The following is a 20,587-nucleotide window of genomic DNA, read 5'->3' as shown; positions in this document are numbered from 1 at the left end:
TAAACCAACAAACTGAATTCATATTTAATATATGTTATATAAAGGGTACAAGATTGCAATAAGAACCCTAAGCAGTAAGCAAAAATCAATTTCATTTTCGGAGGGAAACAACTGCTACCACACATTGTAGTACGGTGAATAGACACTAGCGTAAAAGAAGCGCACTGCCAAATTTGATCACAACTCTGCCCCTTCTCAATCTAAAAAGTTAAATAACGAACTATTTGAAAATTACCTTTGCACTTCTTTCTCAACATTATGATTCATTAAATTTTTAGATCTCCTCGGGGCAATAAAAAACAACTTCCAACTACAAGCTTATCTTCTCCCTGATTGGCAACTTGCAGTTCCAAGTCTCAACAACCACTTCATGATGTGCCTCATGCTCAGTTTCTTTTTGACTTGCCCTCAGAAGAAGATCCTTTCTTTGACATTTTCTTGTAAGGACTTTTCTTGGATTTTAACTTGCTTGACGTCGATGAGGTTTTCCCTTGATCCTTTCCTTGATGTTTTCGCTTCTTGTCCTTCTTTACATTGTAAAAGTTAACGGCCTGTATTAAGTGGGAAAAAACTTTTAGTCAGATATGCGATTGTATGCGATGCATTAAAGTTCAATTCATTTTCAGATACTGATAATCAGTTAAAAGTAATTATATACCTTGTTAACATCAAGTATGTTGTGGGAATTGGAGGACAATAACTTGTTCAGAACTTTATCAGTTTGTTGCCGTTCTAATGAGCCCATTCCTGATCCTTCCACTACTGGTAAGAACTGAATACACCAAAAACAAGTGAATTTTTGCATCCAAAACTAATAGAACTAGTAGATGCATAGAATTGAAAATGGCCTAGGAATAGGGCATACCTTTCGATATTTCTTGTCATGTTTTGCTGGCTTCTCACCAGCCAATTTCTTGTCAAACTTACCACCACTGGCAGTTGCAGTTGCTGCCATACCAGCAACATTCCCTAGTTCATCCTTACTAATTTTTTTAGGCGCAGCTTGTGTCCCTGTTATAGGCAATGCTGTGGCAGCAAGTTGAACATGGCTGCAGAAAAAACCTCACTTAGATCTGGATAGTAAATACTAAGTATATTAAATACAAGTGGTAATGCAGTATGATCATACATACACAAAGAAATACCAGACCAGAGCATTTAGTGCTCACCGACATAAGAGAGTAGAAATCATTTAGCACCCAGAGAAAAAGAGTGAAACATCCGAGAAAGGTAAACGAGAAATTTGCTAATTAAAATCTAGCAGTGTGAATAAAATCATTTTCGAAACCTAAAGGCAAAAACAGAATGTGGTGCAATGTATAGTAATTATATATTAATATGTAAAAGACTTGACAAGCAGAGTCATGCAATATGCTTAAAAAATATTATGAGATGTATATGTACATGAACACATATAGGAACAAACATGTAATGCTCATTATCAGAAGAGAGTAAAGGTAATAAAGAAAATAAATAAAATTACTAATTTTGTCTATGAAATCATGGCAGCATACTCAGAAACACTGTCAAAAGCACATGGCACAAGAAACGCTTGGGTGCAAAGAACCAGTTTTTTGTTATCCGATTGTAGAAACTAAACTAATCAAACATTATTATGTCATTAGCTGACCCCAGATAAGCTAGATAAGAAACCTGTTTGGCCCGAGGAATGAGCTCAGAGACCACACGCAATTATGCCATTTATATAGTATAAGGATTCCAAAAAACAATACATGTCTCACTTGCTAAGCTGCAATATAAGGATAATTGAACAGAGAATAATAACCTTGGCAGAGCACCAACTTTTGCTGCATCTTTTAAATTATGTAAGCGGTTTTTCTCTTGCTTTTCTACTCGTTGCTTCTTTTCCGTGCGCCTCTTAGCAAATGGATCCTGTCCTGGCTCTGTGAAAATATATTTACTCTACTCAAACAATGACCATCAGGGAGGGGATATAACATTGCATGCAGATCAAAATACACAAAAGACAATCTTTGATCATTTTTCCCTTGATCAATTGAAAGACAGTATAATAAAATAACAAATCCAAATATAAGCAAAATAAAATAGATTATCAAGTCATTCTATACCATCAGTCAACTTTGCTTCGATAATTGGAACATCATTGTCATCGTTTACACGGTCATATCCATACCGACGCTTCCAGGTACCAGTTTGTTCATCAAACACCTGCTTGTCCTTCTTGTAGTTCTTGATGCCTATGTTTATCAATATAAAAACAGTTAACCAAATGCAATATTGTGGGAGTGAAAAGGATCAAAATGAACAGCATGCAGTTGATAACAAATATTCAGATAATACTGTTATTAGCTAACCTTTCTTTTTGGCAAACTCTTCCCATTTTGTTGGAGGTCTAGGCTTTGGCAGCTGAATTATAAAAGACAAGTTTAAGTTATGTGAAAAAATTAGTGTTTTCAAATTGTGTTAAATAAGATTATCCTGCTATTTCAAATGCAAATATAGAAGCATATATTCAGATGTTTTCCTTTCTATATCTTGTTCTGGATTCCTGCAAAAGCATGTGTACGGTTGTTGGGATATAAAATCCTGCCTTACACACAACAGCAATCAAAACCACGAAATATACCCATAGTCTCTGTGTTCTGTATAAAAATTTAAACATTAAACATTCATTCAGAAGAAAAAAAGTTTAAAATAATTTATCACACTATATTTTATGACAGCCTTAAAATGTGTGTCGAACCCTCGTCCCCCATTGTAAACTATTGAGGAGGACAGAGGGAGTATCTTGATAGAAATATGTATATTTCTTCTTAAAGGCATATAAATAAACATAAGCCACAAATATAGGTACATAGTAACACTTATGCACAAGAAGAAAGAAGAGCATACAGGCTTCTCTCTTGGCAATCTTGTTGTGGGTGGAGGCAATTTGACAATGGGTCCATCTCGGTCTTCAGTTGAAGTTAAGCTAAATAGAGAATCAGCAATTGCTTGAACTAGTTTGGTGCCTTGCTGTATGCTCTCCTTTACCAGCTCCTCTCTAAGTATACATGTATTTAACACAGAAAAGGGAGGGAAATTTGTTTACATTCGTATTTAGAAAAAAATTATATATTCTGGTCCATTATAACTAAAACGGGAACCCCATGAAGCAGGAAGCCCAAGAATATTTTGTTTTATAGACTTCGTTAACTAAACATATGATCCGAGGAATTTAACATTTTTATCCCTTTTTAACCTACAGGAAACCATCTAACAAATTTCTTCATCAAATGACAAAATACGTTTTAGTTGCACAAACATCAAATTGTTGACATTAATCTTCTTTACCACCCATTATGAACTCAAATTCAATGGAAAGAAATTCATCAAATAAACTAAAAAATTAGGAGGATTCTACTATCGATGTCTAGATTCGCCAGCTACTCCAAATTCCAGATGTAGTCAAAGACTCAAAGTACATAAACTAACAATATAATGTATGCTTTGAGAAGCAATATAATATAAAGCGTTGGAGAAAGTGTGAAAACAAAATACAAACATTATTAAAATTATGGACTAATGATGTAATCTATTTATTCCACATTCACATTTGTAACGTATATGTTAAAACATCCGACTAACATACATCCAGTGCCACGGCTGGCTTCTTCCAGGATAAAGACAATGTGTATAAACTTGGTTTTTGCCAATGGAAGGTTACAACCTGACCTGGTGACTATGACTTTTTTTCCAACCAATTAATTTCGATTTGAACGAGAGAAACACATGTGGAGAATATTTCTCAAGGAAAACTAGTAATCTAACAGAGTAAATCATTTTTATTTTAAAAAAATTGGTATAGAAAAGCACCTTCTACTAAAGGCAATTAAAAATTAATGTCTTTCAAGTTTCAAGAACACTTCTCCAACTAATAATACTGATAGATAGAAGAAGCCCCCTGAATTAAACCAGCTAATTAAGTAAATATCCGGATGAAAGAGGCGATAAAATAAAATTAAACATACGAGGTGATAAGGGGGTTGAGGGTTGTCAAGGAGGGAGGGGGTAGGGGGAGAGGACGTGAGAGAGAGAGGGAGAGGGAGAGAGAGAGGGGGGGGGGGGGGGGGAGAGAGAGAGAGACCTGGAAGGCGGAGTTGAGAAATGGTGATGAGGGTCAAAAGCCATTAGATTCCCAAGATCAACTTCAAAGTTGCTGCTCTGCTCACCCATCTCTCCGTCTACTTCAGTTGTTTACAAATTCAAGGAAGCCAAACAAGAAGAAGGGGGTTTATACAGGATATATACCCGCTGTGAAGTGTGAAGTTTAGCCGTTTAGGTCAGGGGCAGCGGCAGCCTGAAGTCTGAACCCCAATTGTTTGCCACTTTTTAAGTCTTCGACTCGCTTTTAGTAAATGAATTTTAATTTGTGTTTTAACCATAATTTAGATTCTGATAACAAATATGTATCATAATTAAAAATATCAAAAATTATATCATTTTTATCCATTTCTAAAAAAATAACAATCAGCAGTATTGATATTTGATCCACTTAAACTCAATAAATCTAAATTATCAAATAAATTAATCACTTATGCGTTATTTAGCAAAAAGAGAAAAAAAGGTTTTCATGTTACAAATTTTAACATAAATTTTTGATTGAAAGTATCATGTGTGTGAGACGTGAATCCTAAGGATAAATAGATTCAAAATATAATATTCCGAATAACTTATCATCTACATTTAAAAATATTTATCAAAAAAGTATCGAGAATGCATCAGATAATAAATTTTTATTATCTCATTTAAAGCATCATGCTTAAATACTTCTTAAACAACCTTAAATAGAGAGAAACACAAAAATAAAAACAAAATTGAGTTCGCAGTGAAAGATGTATATGAGGCAAGAGGTCGAGTTTCATAAAATCCAAATCCAATCTTTTATGTTATGTTTTGGCTTTTCTCATTTTTTTTAAGAAAAAAGATTCGATTGGGGTTTGGATATCGAAAATAAATATCAAAATCCGATTCGTTAGAAATGTTCAAATTTTAGTTCGGGTTCAATTCAGATTTAACTACAATGTTAAATAATTAAATATAAGCAAATCTATATTATAGCAATATACTAGGTAGTACATTTCTTCAATACTAAGAATACAAAAGTAATAGTGAACAAAGGTTTAAAATTATTTGATGTATATAAGTCATGTATAAAACTAACTAAGATATTAATTTATTTAAGACTGTAATAATAATGATTTTGGGATGATCGTACAATCACGAATGTGAATAAAGAGTTCAAAATACAAGTATAAAAAGAGATTGGTTGTTCGACTCAAGAAATGATGAATATATACAAGTTTGTGTTAACATGTTCAGTTAAAAAGAGATTGGTTGATCGCTCTCAAAAATGACAAATTTAAATCCTTGATCTCTAAACACATAAAATTCTCTATTTTATTGATAAACACATGTAATACTCTATCTTATCAAGAAAGACATAATGATATAGTATGACAGATTCTTTGTGTTTCTGCTATGAATTCTATTTGGAAAATACTGTCTCACTATTTTACACCTGAAAATAAAAAAAATTGTATTTAATTATTTTTTTGCTGCAAAGATTGTATTTATTTACATTCAATTAAAAAATATTTTGCAAATATACTTGAAACCCAAAAATTATAGAAAATTTGTTATACAGTTGACATGATTTTCACATTTTCATTTTTGCGTATATAACAGTATAGATTTTGCTGCAAGTGATATGTAATACCGATACATACATGTGTGTATGTGGATTGCACTTCTTGTCAATGAAACCCTAACCAATTGATCATCATCTGCTCAATCATTTCAACCCGATTTGCATCACTACTATAATCGGATCCAACCCGCTTCTAATTCGCCATGGACGGCAACAAAGACGAGGCAATCAAATGTCTCAAAATCGGCCGAGACGCACTCGACGTCGGCGATCGATCTCGCGCGCTCAAATTCATCTCAAAAGCTCGTCGTCTCGATCCTTCTCTCCCTGTCGATGATTTACTCTCCAAGATTCAATCTTTAGACACTCCGATTGATAACGGATCACCAAAACCTAATTCTGATGAGGTTGATGCTAATTCTGCTCCTCGTAGGAGGAATTCAGCTACTGGATCGTCTTCTTCGTCGTCTTCGGTTGCGTATACTGAAGAACAAGTGGCGATTGTGAGGGAAATTAAGAGGAAGAAGGATTTTTATGATATTCTAGGGTTGGAGAAGAGTGCTAGTGTGGAGGATATAAGGAAGGCGTATCGGAAGTTGTCTCTTAAGGTTCATCCAGATAAGAATAAGGCGCCGGGAGCTGAGGAGGCGTTTAAGATGGTTTCCAAGTCGTTTATGTGTTTGAATGATGAGGAGAGTAGGAAAAGGTATGATGTTGTTGGTTCTGATGAGATTGTTTATGAGCGGAGACCGGCTAGGAGGAATCAAGGGTTTAATGGATTTTATGATGGGGATGTGGATGCTGAGGAGATTTTTAGGAATTTCTTCTTTGGGGGAATGAATCCTGGTGCTGCTACTCAGTTTCGGGGGTTTGGTTTTGGGAATGGAGTACATGTGAGAATGGGGAATAATAATGGTTCTGCTGGTACTTCAAATGCTAGGGCATTGATTCAGCTGATACCAGTGATTCTGTTTGTTTTGTTGAGCCTGTGGCCGTCTGCTGAGCCTGTTTACAGTCTTTCTAGATCTTATCCCTATCAACATTTGGTTACTACACAAAAGGGTGTCGATTATTATGTCAAATCGAGGAATTTTGATCAAGAGTATCCTACTGGTAGCAATGAGCGTGAGGAGCTTGAGTTAAGGATTGAAAGAGATTATCTCTCAGTTCTTAGCCACAATTGTCAGATTGAGAGGCAGCGGCTTCAGTGGGGTTTTGTTAAGGAAGCACCACATTGCGATGCTCTAAAGCAGTTTCGGGCAGCAGCCTGATCACTTTACAGGTTAAAATTTGTTCTCTGAAAGTTCTGTTTTTTTTGCATGATATGTACATCTATCCATGTGTTTATATGCATAGCTATTGTGATTTTTAGTATATACTTATAATTGGATGCAATGCTAAAAATGTTTCTTGGTGGCTTTATCAATTAACAATTATTGTGTTAGTATATCATTAATTGACTAATTGTACTGGAATCCACTACCGCTATTGTTGGGGAAACTGAATAAGTCTTTGGTGCACATTCGCGATCTGGGTTGGGTTGAATGTTACCTGGGTTTTTTTAGTCCAACGTGTACCCGACACGACCCGAAACGGGTAGAAAATTCTTGACACAATCCCAGATTGTTTTCTACCCAGGAAACCCACAAATGACCCGACATGACCTGAGCACAATAATTAAACAAAAAAATAAAATGTTAATCAGTCCCTCATCTCTTTCCTCTTCAATTTACACTAGATCTGTATAATTACCGAATCAGAGCCACAATGATTATACACAGACACAGAAACACATCTGTAAATCAGAGCGTGCGCGCACACACACACAAAGATAGATGCGTGTTGATATATACAAATGTTGACGTGTTTTTACTATATGTATATACGATAAAAGAGAAGAAGAGATATAAAGATGGGAGAACAGACCTGAATGAGTAAGAAAGACGGAGACAGGGATAAGGTCTGATAGCAGCCGAAATAAGTGAATAAGGTAGGGTAAATGTTTATTACATGATGGGCCTGATGATGGAGAAGCCCACTACGACAGACTCAATAGATCATATTATAAATAATATGTATTGTATATCATGTATCTAAAAAATTGGGTTCGGACTTCGGAAATGACCTGATCTTTTTTTCCTAGTAAAATTTTACCCAACCTGAACCCGACCCGAAACTCAAAAACCCAGACCCTGATTTGTATTTTTTTTAATCGGGTTTTAGGCCATGCATATTGTGGAAAACACCAAAGCAAAGGTTTGTGCGGGTAACTCTGCACAGAGCATCCTTATTGTTTCCATGCCCATACATGTAACATTTGTATATCCATGTCACGTGTAGTTATGTTTTAGCAATTGTGGTATCTTTGTTATACATCGTTAATTTTGTTTTGCCTTTTACGGAGGGAAAATTACAAAACCAACTCACATGTAGCTTTTCTTAGGATTCAAATAAATGCAACTCAGGCAAAGCTGAGCAGAATAATAAATACTTTTAAGTCTCTTAGTGTCTCTCTGGAAGCATTAATGCTGGAATCAGACTTCTTTCGTCATCAATTTAATGATTTAAAAGTCAGCAAAAATAACAAGAACTTTTTTTCACCATGTTAATGGAGAAGTATTTCTGTGTTAGTCTCTAACTTATTTACACAGTTACTTAGAGTGTGCTCTCGAGTTTTCCAGATTTCAGTGAAGAGGAGAAAAGAAGAGAATAGAAAGTTATAAAAAAATATTCCTGCATTGTGCTCCTGAGTTTTACCTGGAAACAAGAGAAAAGAACTGGAAAGAAAATTCCTATTGGAAGAGAAGTTTTCACACAAATCTCTTTTTTTCAAAATTTTCTCTTCCTGCGAGCGTGCTGAAGAAAGTTGTTACAATTTTTTTTGTTTCTTTTCTTTTCAACTAAAAACTATGGAGCACAGCGTAGAGTAGTGATAAAGGACAGGAGTTCTAAATTCATTTAATAATTTATGTCCTACAGTCTACAGATTTTAAATAATCGTATATGATGATGATTAAGTTTGAATATATATTCACTAGCAATATTCTAAAATTAGCATGATTTTGCTTGAACTCTTGAAGTCTAGAATACTGTTTTTTGAATTTAAGTTTGATTAGGATTGGTCTAGGTCTGTTATAGTAATTGATGTCATTCCTTATATGAAATCATATGAGAAGAAAAACATGCAGTCTTCAAGGTGTAGCCTTTTAGGCAAGTGAATAAAACCAGAGCTTCACTTCTCTCCATCCCGTCGTTCACTGCTTAAAGCACAAATGTTAAGCCCAACAGTGCCAGCACAATCTTTTTTACCGAACATTCTATATCAAACTGTTATTTAGTACCTAAGTTTTCAGAGCTTACTTGCTGACTAGAGCTTGTTTATTCTCCTTGCATGTAGTGGGGTTGAGATTGGGTCCTAAAATTTAAGTCTCATTAGGATTATTCTCGGTTCGGTATAAATATGAAATATAGTTATAATCTCTTTCATATTCTTCCAGAATCCCAGATTCTTGTGAATTTTTGAATTATGACTTGCCGTCAATGGAAGGCTCTTGCCATATTTTGTGTAGCTCTTATTCATTCATTTGAATGAACTAATTTTCTCTAAAGGAATTGTTTAATTCATCTAATTGTTTGCTCGGATCTGGATCATCTAATTCTTTGTCTGACCTCCACATTTTCTATGCAGGTTATGCAGCCAGAATACCAGTTTGATGTATTTTTGCAGAATTTAGAGGCTGCAAATAGATGATGGCATACCTTTAGCCTTTATTTTGATGAGTACAAACCTTTGATGCAGAAAATACTCTGGGTCCTGCTGCCGTATGTGTAACAGTTAATTAGTGTATGAGGAAGAAAGCTTAGTCCTATGGGGTGACATCTTCAAACTCTCTAGATACTCGTGTAATTATCTACATTCTCATGTTCATACTTGATACTTCATACATTTAGTTGCATAAGTTGCGATAATTGTACTTCTGGCACATGTGAAAGATGGGGTCGAGCAACTTGAAATAAAGTTTTTAAAGAACTTCATGGTTTTCTTTTTAAATACTTGTACTTCGCACATCTACCACCTTAAGGTTTGCCTATCCAGTATCTATACATGAGCACTTAGCCTGAAAAAAATCAGAATTTTCGGAACTGTGATGTACACTTCATAGGGTCAATGGAGGAGGGTGATGTCTTAATTAGACATCTGAATTTGATGAAGGGAAAAAAGAATCAATTACAAATAAGCAGGCATTACTCGATTCTAATTAGAGGGATTTAAGTACAAAATCAAGCACTAAGATACAGCCGTTTATAATTAGGGTAATTAGGAGTATAGTCCCTTTTATTCTTTCGGGGAATTCTATTAGAGTCTGAATTCTGGAACGATGCTTTCAATGGGCATCAACCGACGGTGTGAATTTTCTCAGGTCATATCTGAAGTTATCAGTTTTATGTCTGTTTCTTAAGATCAAATGTTTCAATTGAGCATGTAAATTGATTTTAGTTCCTTTTAACCATGTGCAGCTTCTTCAGAACATGGGAATTAAGTAACTTATTAGGCCATTTGAAATTGATTAATTATCTGATGTTAGAATTGTGATTCATTGGACACCCACAGCTAAGAACAGAAGTCCTAAAAATGTAAAATATAAACTTCATATATTAGTTGAATGAATGATACCCCTGGGTTAAAAAAGAGAGTATCTTTTCATGTTACGAGATTTGTTTTGCCGAAAGCTGTGTTTCATCATGCACTTTACAAATGAGCAGGAATTCAAAATTTCAAACACATTATCTTGCAGGTATACTTGAAAGCAAGAAATTAGTCTCAGAAATAAATATATTCTATAATCAAGCACTAGTCTCTTGTATCCAAATCAACATGTTACAATTAGGTTTCGTCTACATGCAATTTGTTTCCCACCAATCTTAGCCATCTGATGATACAAAAAGACAGACCAAATCCTACTCCTTTGATGTAATGACAAGCAGGCCTAAAGCTCCAATCAATATGTACTGCAACAAGAACAGAGCAAAGTAAATATATGCGACCATACTATCAGAAAAGAGGCAATTGTACTTCTTTATGCATTAGTGAAGCTCAACCGAAATTAGCAAGGAAGGGCAGTTTCAAACAACAATATGCAACCCTTTCAAGGTTAGATTAATCTGAAAACAATTCGTCAAAATCTCGAAAAATCAAACCTTGATTATAGGCTTTTCAGTCATAATGATTGTTACCCAGCCAACATAGGGCAAGAACCTGCGTCATGAAATGCAAGCAATATTTAGATTCACACACACACACAGAAAAAACCTTTTATAATTTATCTACAACTGCCAGAAGACAGAGTACTGTACCGTGCAGTTGCAAAATGGCTAAAAAAATAATCATGCAATATAGTTTAATATATGATCCAATTCCTTAATCTATGAAACAATGGAAAACTACTAACCCTACAGCTCTCCCCATTACATGATGTCTTTGCAGCCAGAGCTGTCCCTGAGCATACAGAAGTCTGTCATCCCCAAGATTATTGTCACCTGACGAAACCAAGAAGGAAACATAGAAAAATAAATAAATTAATGAAGCATGATATAAATGCATTGCTTTAAAACAACAAATCAATGCTAAAGGATATATGTATAAAAAATTAAAACATTTAATACCTTTTGTGAGGACTTCTACTTCTCCAGTGTCTGGGCGCTCGTGAACCTACATTATAACAATCAGAAAGCACATTAACAACACGCGACCCCTTGCCTTGGGGATAATCCAATTTCTAAGGAGTAACGTACTTTGAGACAGATGTGATACATGCAACAGATTTAAATATTACAGAACTATATGGTCACTTCTTGTTTATTAGCAGAAATGTCTACCCAACCTCCAAACAAGTGAAGCATGATATTATCCTAAATACACAGCTACATCTAGAAGATGTAGTCTGTGACTTGCTCTTACTTAAAGATACAACCCATAATTATAATGAGAAAACTTCCCAACGAATCCTGGTTATTCATTGACAGGTCAAGGCAGACGACCATAAATTATTTTTAAAATAAAACAAGGCATCTGTTTAAAATAAAATAAGGCATCCAAAATTGCTCACCTTAATAACTCGATGGACAATAGGAATTTCACGTCCCTGCAAGGACAAAAATGGTACCAAAAATAGTGATTATTATCAATATCCTAGAAATCAATGTATAACCCAATCCTAGAAATCAATGTATAACCCAAAAAAAAGTCTTGTTATCAAAGTCATAAACTGTGAGAAGAGTTCAAAAGACACAATACTGGAATGTTTCTAGGAGTCAACTGTGCGCTCGAGAAAGTAAATAAGAACCACCTACATCAATATTGAACACGACAATTTCTCCCGCGCGAATTGGATCCTTGCTCATATGCAAGAATAAAATGTCACCCTGCAAGAAAAGCACAGATTTGTGTATAAAAAACATACAACAAGAAGTAAGATAAATTTCATATTTGTATAATTAATTGAATTATATTCTCTTGTTTGCTGTCAGTGGGAGAAACTTTAAAGAAAGCAATATGTCGTGTAATAATGCCCCGTTTTGTTTATCTTAATTTTCAGAAATAAGTTACCTAGTTCTGACAAAAGTACGTAACTGTGTACTTTTTTCTGGAAATAAGTGACTTATGTATGTAAATAAGAAATGTTAAACACCTGTTAAATACTTAATACTAAAAAATTATTATGCAAATGTAAAATAAATAAATAAATAAATAAATAAATAAAAGAAATATAAGTCCATAATTGGGCTAAATAAGTTTAGCCAAACACGGGCATTGATATCTTAGAGAAATAGTTCACAGGCAGATTGTATTATTTGACATTTTCCCACAATTTTGTCTGACCAGATTTGATATGGCATATGCAAGTGTACGTCACTGCATTATTTTCAGTTGAACTGTATGATTTTCTTACCGCATTCACAAAATTTATTGAAACTGCAAACAGTAACACGCTAAATACTTGTTGCTAGCAGAACGCCATATTGAACAAAACTTTTCCCCTATCAATACTGAGTAATTTACAAATTATTTGCACCTGGTAAAAACGACCTCTTGCCAGCCAGACTAGAAGATTCACTAAAAATTACATATGCTCCTAGATATCAGTTACGTCAAAATTAAAAAGCACATATTTGATCAAGGCACATACTCTCTTGAAGCCAGGCTCCATGCTCCCAGAAAGCACCACAACAACAGGTGACTCGCTACCAGTCACACACATCAATCCTTTCCATATAATTAGTGCTGATGTGACAATCATGCCTATAGATAAATTACAAATGCACGATTAATTACTCCCCTACCACAAGTAGGAAAACTAAATTGCTACGATAAATTTGTTTAAGATATAAATAAATTAATGTAAACCTTTTGTTCAAGAATAATTAACAAAAGGCTAAAAACCCCTGAACTGTAAACCAAGCCCTATAAAAAATGTACGACATTCTGTAATTGCAAAATCAAGAAGCTGAAAAATATAAATAGAACTCCTATTCATTAAAAGGATTACTTGTCAAAGTCCCAAACTTTATCTTTCCCAAGCTTGACAGAGAGATTTAAGATCCCGTAAAAAATTAAAACATAGATATGTGGGGAGAGAGAGAGAGAGAGACAGAGACAGAGAGAGGGGGGAGAGAGACAGAGACAGAGAGGGAGAGAGAGAGACAGAGAGAGGGGGAGAGACAGAGATAGAGAGAGGGAGGGGGAGAGAGAGGGAGAGAGAGATGACCGAGAGAGATGGTCTGAGTGATAAACTGTCTGAATTGAATAGACTTGATTGAATCTACTTGCTCTCCGATCCACCCCATTTCTACAACACCGGTCGTCTCTTCCGCTATCAGACCGCCGCAGATTTATGTTTACAGTGTGTTGATCTACCGTCTCCTACTATATATCCGCTTTTGACGAGACCCAGGTCGCCTTTATTTCATTACCCAATATTTATTAATAAATTAAATGCTAATAATCAATACCAATTAAATTATAATAAAAATATATTATTATAATAATTAAAAAAAAACAATAATATAATATATAAGAGAAAAATATTTTCTTTCATCTATTTTTTTATTTCTCCTCTTCTAATTTATAACTTTGGGTGTCATTCTTCAATTGTTTAGAAGACAATGTTGTATTACAAGTTTTTTTAAGGATGTTGTATTACATATTTAAGACTCGCTAAATGTTATTATTTCAACATAATTTGGTTAATTTTGTTTCTTGTCGTAAAATTAAGTGTGCTGCAAGCCTACAATGCCAAATTTTAAATGTAACCTTTTTGTAATTTATAAGACACCATATCTCATTTTAATCTCCGAGAAATCTACCAAGATTTTCAAATCTTTTCATTCTTTTTATAAAAATGCAAATATTTTCGTTCTTTTAATGCCTCGTATAAGAATAAAAAAAATCATTATATTTCGTGTGGATTTCCATTAATGTATGGACCATCCTGTCTAAAAAATAAGATGTCTGGACCAACTGTTATACTTGCAATGCAAAATCTTCCCCGGCCTTCAAAATTAGTTTCATTCCTGATCCTAAGCATTCTGCCATTTTATAGATCTCCTCCCATTGTTTATGAGTCTTGTCATCAGATGAGAATCCATGTGAACTCAAGGAACCATCAGTGTCGCCTACATCTGCCCAGCTAAAACCTATCTCCTTCTTTACACCTCTATCTCGCATCACTTTACGTATCATTGCTACTTTCTCCCAATCCCCTTTATCTGCATATAAGTTTGACATCAACACATACGAACCAGATTCTTGGGGCTCCATCTGCATCAATGCGTCGGCTGCCCACCTCCCCATTTCCACATTACCATGTACTCTGCAAGATCCAAGCAAGCTCTGCATTACAGACACTCCAGGTCCTCCTGGAATCTGTTTCACAAGCTCCTCTGCCTCATCTAACCGCCCTGCTCGTCCCAACATGTCTACCATGCATGAATAATGCTCATGAGATGGCTCAATTGAATAGACGTTTACCATTAATTCAAACATTTCACGGCCTTTATTAACCATTCCTTTCCTGCCACAAACAGTTAAGATAGAAAGGAACGTAAGTGAATCTGGTCTAACATTATCACTTCCCATCTCTTCAAACAAAATCATAACTGATTCATAGTCTCCATGCCTTGCATAGGCTGAAATAATAGCTGTCCAAGCAACTTGGCTTCTTTCTGGTATCTCTTTAAATATTTTTAGAGACTCCGAAATGTGTCCACGTTTTGCATACATGTCAAGGAGAGCGTTTAAAACAATAGGATCCTTGTTCAGTCCAAGCTTCACCAAAAAAGAATGACTCATTTCTCCATGCCTCAAAGAAATGGACTCGGATGCCCCAATCGCACTTAAAACACTGCCAAATGAGTAGTGGTTTGGTCGTAGGTGCAATCTTGCTAACAAAAATGTCTGAACAGCTTCCTGATACATTCTATTCTGCTCATACCCAGAGATTAGAGCATTCCAAGACACAATTTCTCTGCACTCAAGCTCATCGAACACTCGTTTTGAGTCTTCAATGGCCTCAAACCTAGCATACATGGTAATGAAGCTATTGGCAACATTCATTTCTGATACAAAGCTTGTCTTTATACAGAACCCATGAACAGTTTTACCTTCATACATCATAACATGGGTTGTTATGGCATGAACCAGTGTAATAAATGTAACATCATTTGGATAAACTCCATCACCTCTCATCTCATTGAATAGAGAAACGGCAATCCCTTCATTTATCGAAATCATTGTTGTCCAGGATATCACATTACGATCATTCATGCTCCAAAAGACCAATCGTGCATCTTCTATGACCTCACACTTGGAATACATAGAGATCAAAACATTAGAAACCTTAACATGCATCTCAAATCCCCTTTTAATTGTTAAGCCATGCACCTGCCTTCCAAGCTTCAAATTTCTTTCATTCCCGCAAGATGAAACTACACTAGTAAACGAAACGTGATCAAGCTTCATTCCCTCTTTTACCATCTGAACAAAAGCTTCAATGGCCTTAACCCCATAATTCCCCTCCTGATTGTAACCAGAGATCATTGAATTCCATGAAACCAAATCTTTTTCGGGCATATCTTTAAATACTCTATCAGCTTCCAGCATTCTTCCCCATTTAGTATACAACGTTATAAGTGCATTCCCAACATATATTTCACCCTCCATACCGCATTTACGTACTAAACCATGCAACTGACTTCCAAAACAAAACTCTTCGTTGTCTGCACAATGCGATAGAACAACATTATACGTAACAGCATCAAATTTAAACTCACTTGAATTCATCTTACAAGCAAAACTCAACGCGTCTTCACCATCTTGAAACCCCGAAAGAATAGTATTCCAAGAAACAACATCCAGGACATCAAGGTTCTCAAACATCGAAAAAGCTAGACTGAACTTTCCAGCTTTACAATACATGTTCATCAAAGAATTTGATACAGTCAAATAACCAAACAAGCCAGAGGTCACAGCAAACCCATGCATTTGGCACCCAAACCTCAAATCCCCTCGACAAGCCTTGAGTGCAATGGCGACCGCAACTTCATCAATGTTGAAGAGACCCAGGTGACGCTCTTTCTTGAAAATGTCAAGAGCTCTGGCATGACTATTTTCACGAATCTCTTTAAGCATGGATTGATGAGCAGAGATATTAACTCTATGAGGATTCTTATCGAACACTTGGCAGGCATGTTGAAATGAACAGAGTCTTTGGAAAATTATTAGACTGTTTAGAGTTTTAGTGAGGCGGGCTTTGAAAATCAAATGGCGGGTGATCATCAGAATAAGTTAGAATTGGGGTTCCAAGGGGCCGTTACTCTAGGCAGCTACGAGCTTTTTGGCCCTGAAGTTTATTTATACATGGAGTATGTACATGTTTGTTCTCGTTTTAAACGAAACTCCCGCAATTTTCAGTTTTTCATTTTGTCAGCACATGATTTTTTTATATAATATTTTTTATTTTAATTTGATTTGATCTTGTAACCTAAACATATTATTTATTCACGTGTTTTAAGGAATAATTTTTACACATTTTTAAGTTTGAAGTCTCGTTTGATTGATCCTACTAATTTATATGAAATTTTTTATCCTTAAATTAGTGAAAATTTATATTTTAGGTCCATATATTATAAATAAAATATTATTTGAATACTTTAATTTTAAGAACTCATAATTATTTGCGTTCTCCCATTCAAAATTTGACTATTAGTCAGCATCTATTATATATTTAAGAGAGGAACTTTGAGTTATTTAATTCGAAAGGACTGATATACCCTTACTCACTTATGCATATATACATTTTACACAAAAGTTATTATTGTTATATTACTCCCTCCGTCCCGGTCAATAGTATACATTGGGAGACGGGGGCGCGACACGGACTTTAATGCTTCAATGTAGTATAGTTCTGTAAATTATTTTTAAGATTTTCTTTTTTTGTATAAAAGTATAACATTTATACTTTTATACAAAAAAAGAAAATCTTAAAAATAAGTTGTAGAACTATGTTTTATAAGAGCCTTAAAAAGCGTGTCGAGCAGTGAAAAAGAAACGTATACAATTGACTGGGACAGAGGGAGTAACTTTTATTAGACATTAATATCCATTCATTAATTACTTTACATTAAGAATTCAATACATATATTTGTAGTATATTTATAATTATGATTTAATAAATAAATAAAAATTCGGTATTGTAAAAAGTGGGAATCAAAAAATCAGCGATTTATCGAAATGATTAGTGGTAACAGTATTCAGAATTAGTTTAATACTATATATGTAAAGATAATATATATCATCATTTTTAAAATTTTAAATTTCTCCCACACATTTTATAAATTTTAATATTCTTCTGATTTTCGACTGATTATTCCAATTTTAGACCAATAAATCATCAATTCAACCGAATTTTGTCAATTCAGATTAAAAATCCATCTGATTATCGACTAATCTGTTAGTCAGCCGATTTTTAGAATATTTAATTATTATGATTTAATAAAATTATGTATATATATATTAAAATAATTTTAAATATAATATATTACTATATGACAAAAAATCTGATTCGGCAAGAATCTCATTTCGTAAATCAAATTTTCAATAATTTCAGGTAAGTGGTAATTTAATTATATAAAAATTTTAAATAATGTATATTTTTAATGTTTATATTTTAATAAATATCATAATAGTGAGGATATGTGTACCTATAAACACTAACATAATACGACTTAATATATAAATAAATATATAATTTAAATTACTTTTATAATACAAATAACCTCAATTTAAAAAAGATGACAAAAGGATACAAAATATATTGAAAAAATAATTTAAACCAACCCGTGCTTTGCACGGGTTTAAAAAGCTAGTTCCAATAACGTGGCAATCAAAATTCCATCGGTTGAAGTGAAATATTCTTGATATGTTAATTTCGAAATGATCGAAAAATATGCAAGGTGAATATTTTGTTTATTTATTTTTGAGTTTGGTAATGTACAGAATTTTTTATTTTAATTTCAAGAGAACAAAGTTTTGTTACCAATAACAAAATTCAATATGTTAGTGAACTTGAAATTGAAAATTTTCAATACTTTCATTCTTGCAATTACTTATAATTTAATATTAAAATATCACTTCAATTAGTTATTTAATTTCAAAATAAAGAAGTTCACTTTGAGTCAAATATTTTTAATTGTCACATAGTTACCACGTCAACATCAACTATCATCAATTCCGATGGAGAGAAGCAAATCAGAATTTTGAAAGTCAAGATACTAAAAAGTTTAAAAAAGGCGTAATATATTTTCTCTTGCAAATACTATACTACTCCTCTGGTCCTTATTACAAAGCATCAAGACTTTTTGCACATAATTCTAGGTGCTTCACCACCTATTTAAAATTATTATTTTTAAAATTTTCTTATTCTGAATTAAAATATACATCACATATTTTAATTCAGAAAAAGAAAAATTTTAAAAAATAATAATTTTAAGTAGGTGGTCAAAGCACCTAGAATTGTGTGCAAAAAGTTTTGGTGTCTTATAATAAAAACCAGAGAGAGTATATATTATATTAAACATAATTATTGAACATGTGTATATTAAATAATTATATTTATCTATTATCCTTTTAATTGTCAATTATATAGTTTTTTTTACGAACAATATGATCTTATTGAAAATAAAATACTGGAACACAGTTGACAACTACAACTTCACTGTGAAACAAAAAACGAGCTAATCAAATAGTCGCTTTGTTTTCAGATTGCTTAATAGATAGAATATAAATATTCTTAATATTAAAAATGATTATAATGGTTTCTCGAATAATTCAGTCGACATCAAAATTCCTGAAAATATTAGAATCACAGTTGACATGTGCACGTAAGAAACCGATGATAGCCCGATATTCATGCCCATCAGTTAGACCAACTGAGGTCGGGGATACAAATTAGGGGTGTCGATGGATCGGATTTGGATCGGATCACCTTTGATCCATATCCTGATCCGTTTAATTTTATCGGATTCGGATTCAGATCGGATTGTAGTCGGATTTTTTAGAACATGATCCATATTCTAATCTATAGGATTATCGGATTTTCGGATGGGAGCTCCGCTCCATGTATATTTAAGAAAAAAAATTCCATTATTTATATATAAAATTTTCGGATCGCAGAAAAATTCAAATATGTATTGTAAAATAAAAATAAAAATAACAAAGTCATATAAAACACACATCAGTTATCAGTACACATATTAATCATTAAGACACAACTACAAAAAATGTGTCGCTACTGCCAGTTACGATTATTAAAACATGAAACTAATACCAATGCACATAACCATCCAAGTAAGCAACTGAAGTTGAGTAACATACATATCCAAAACATGAAATTAGCGGTATGTTGAAAAAATGAATACCCAAGTGTCTAATTTATTTTATTTACTTTTATTTATAATATATTAGTTAAGTATTATATATATATATATATATAATTATAAATAAATAAATTTATATATATAAAAGTCGGATCGGATTATTTTCGGATCGGATCATATTAAATCCATATCCTATACATATCAGATCGGATTTTTTCCGGATCGGATTTTATTTTAGATGATCCATATCCGCTCCGTTGGCTCTTGGATCGGACCGGGTCGGACCGAATATCCGCTCCATTTACAGCCCTAATACAAATGTCCCATATATCGAACAATCCTTTGTTGTGCCATGTGAGCTCTCGCGATAATCACCACCATTCCAGATTTGAAACGGGTTGCCCAAATCTCCCAATACACCGCAAAAATCCAAAAATCATTCTTAACGCAGCATGACGACAAAGCAAAAACATACCAAAACATACACCCAAAAATTGGGGACAATCAACAACCCAAAAGGATGGGTACGACAACGAGATCACTCCCAAAAAAAATTAGATCTCGATTTTATTAAAAAAAACTAATAAATATAAATTAAAGATTCAAAAACGGAGGAGATGAGATGAGAGGATGGGTTGATGGAAGGATGAGACGGTGACGGATGGATGAAAGTTATGAATGACGGCCGACTATCATTTTGTAGGATTTTTGTCAAAACACAAAGACCTTTTGATTTTGTCAATTATATACTCCTTCCGTCCCAATAGGTTGTATACATTTGGTGTGGACACGGAGACTAAGAAAAAGTGTAAAAAATTAGTAAAGTTGGATGAAAAGTGGATGAAGTGGCGAGACCCATTTGTATTTAATTATAGATGTGTGATAGTGGGGGAAAGTAGTTTGTGAAATAGTGTTTATATTATTATAAAATGAAGATAGTGGAAAAAAGTAGTTGGTGTAATAATATTTTACATTATTAAAAGT

At 33.8% G+C, this 20,587-nt stretch overlaps 4 protein-coding genes across 4 annotated transcripts; 1 reads left to right on the top strand and 3 right to left on the bottom strand.

The window, feature by feature from the left end:
* LOC108215537 (ribosome biogenesis regulatory protein homolog) lies at nt 1-4,369 on the bottom strand. The gene is made up of 8 exons (XM_017388017.2): nt 4,109-4,369; nt 2,875-3,025; nt 2,337-2,388; nt 2,091-2,219; nt 1,787-1,904; nt 866-1,049; nt 659-772; nt 1-551 (listed from the first exon to the last, which is right to left on the bottom strand). Exons 1-8 carry the CDS (start codon nt 4,195-4,197, stop codon nt 387-389), a joined length of 1,002 nt encoding a protein of 333 aa, XP_017243506.1. The 5' UTR covers nt 4,198-4,369; the 3' UTR covers nt 1-386.
* A 1,362-nt stretch (nt 4,370-5,731) lies between these two features.
* Nucleotides 5,732-9,701, top strand: LOC108215557 (chaperone protein dnaJ 49). The gene is made up of 2 exons (XM_017388046.2): nt 5,732-6,953; nt 9,360-9,701. Exon 1 carries the CDS (start codon nt 5,875-5,877, stop codon nt 6,940-6,942), a length of 1,068 nt encoding a protein of 355 aa, XP_017243535.1. The 5' UTR covers nt 5,732-5,874; the 3' UTR covers nt 6,943-6,953; nt 9,360-9,701.
* A 786-nt stretch (nt 9,702-10,487) lies between these two features.
* Nucleotides 10,488-13,616, bottom strand: LOC108216301 (uncharacterized). Its single transcript, XM_017389028.2, has 8 exons — nt 13,438-13,616; nt 12,859-12,971; nt 12,023-12,094; nt 11,779-11,814; nt 11,336-11,381; nt 11,122-11,209; nt 10,871-10,928; nt 10,488-10,681 (listed from the first exon to the last, which is right to left on the bottom strand). Exons 1-8 carry the CDS (start codon nt 13,514-13,516, stop codon nt 10,631-10,633), a joined length of 543 nt encoding a protein of 180 aa, XP_017244517.1. The 5' UTR covers nt 13,517-13,616; the 3' UTR covers nt 10,488-10,630.
* A 487-nt stretch (nt 13,617-14,103) lies between these two features.
* On the bottom strand, nt 14,104-16,680 carry LOC108216831 (pentatricopeptide repeat-containing protein At4g32430, mitochondrial). Its single transcript, XM_017389677.2, has one exon. The coding sequence runs from the start codon at nt 16,503-16,505 to the stop codon at nt 14,193-14,195; it is 2,313 nt and encodes a 770-aa protein (XP_017245166.1). The 5' UTR covers nt 16,506-16,680; the 3' UTR covers nt 14,104-14,192.
* Nucleotides 16,681-20,587: the final 3,907 nt, after the last annotated feature.

Source organism: Daucus carota, chromosome 4 (genome assembly GCF_001625215.2).
Source record: "Daucus carota subsp. sativus chromosome 4, DH1 v3.0, whole genome shotgun sequence".
Taxonomy (NCBI): domain Eukaryota; kingdom Viridiplantae; phylum Streptophyta; class Magnoliopsida; order Apiales; family Apiaceae; genus Daucus; species Daucus carota.
Note: the sequence above shows the minus strand (reverse complement) of the source record. Positions and strands in the feature narration are given on the sequence as shown.

Coding starts and splice junctions, on each gene's coding strand:
- LOC108216301 (XM_017389028.2), bottom strand. CDS start 13,516: ATGGGGTGGATCGGAGAGCAAGTAGATTCAATCAAGTCTATTCAATTC. Junction 11,382..11,778: donor TTGTCCATCGAGTTATTAAG/GTGAGCAATTTT, acceptor GTTATAATGTAG/GTTCACGAGCGCCCAGACAC. Junction 10,929..11,121: donor GTAATGGGGAGAGCTGTAGG/GTTAGTAGTTTT, acceptor TTCATGACGCAG/GTTCTTGCCCTATGTTGGCT.
- LOC108215537 (XM_017388017.2), bottom strand. CDS start 4,197: ATGGGTGAGCAGAGCAGCAACTTTGAAGTTGATCTTGGGAATCTAATG. Junction 2,220..2,336: donor AGAGTTTGCCAAAAAGAAAG/GTTAGCTAATAA, acceptor TGATAAACATAG/GCATCAAGAACTACAAGAAG. Junction 1,905..2,090: donor CGAAGCAAAGTTGACTGATG/GTATAGAATGAC, acceptor ATATTTTCACAG/AGCCAGGACAGGATCCATTT.
- LOC108215557 (XM_017388046.2), top strand. CDS start 5,875: ATGGACGGCAACAAAGACGAGGCAATCAAATGTCTCAAAATCGGCCGA.
- LOC108216831 (XM_017389677.2), bottom strand. CDS start 16,505: ATGATCACCCGCCATTTGATTTTCAAAGCCCGCCTCACTAAAACTCTA.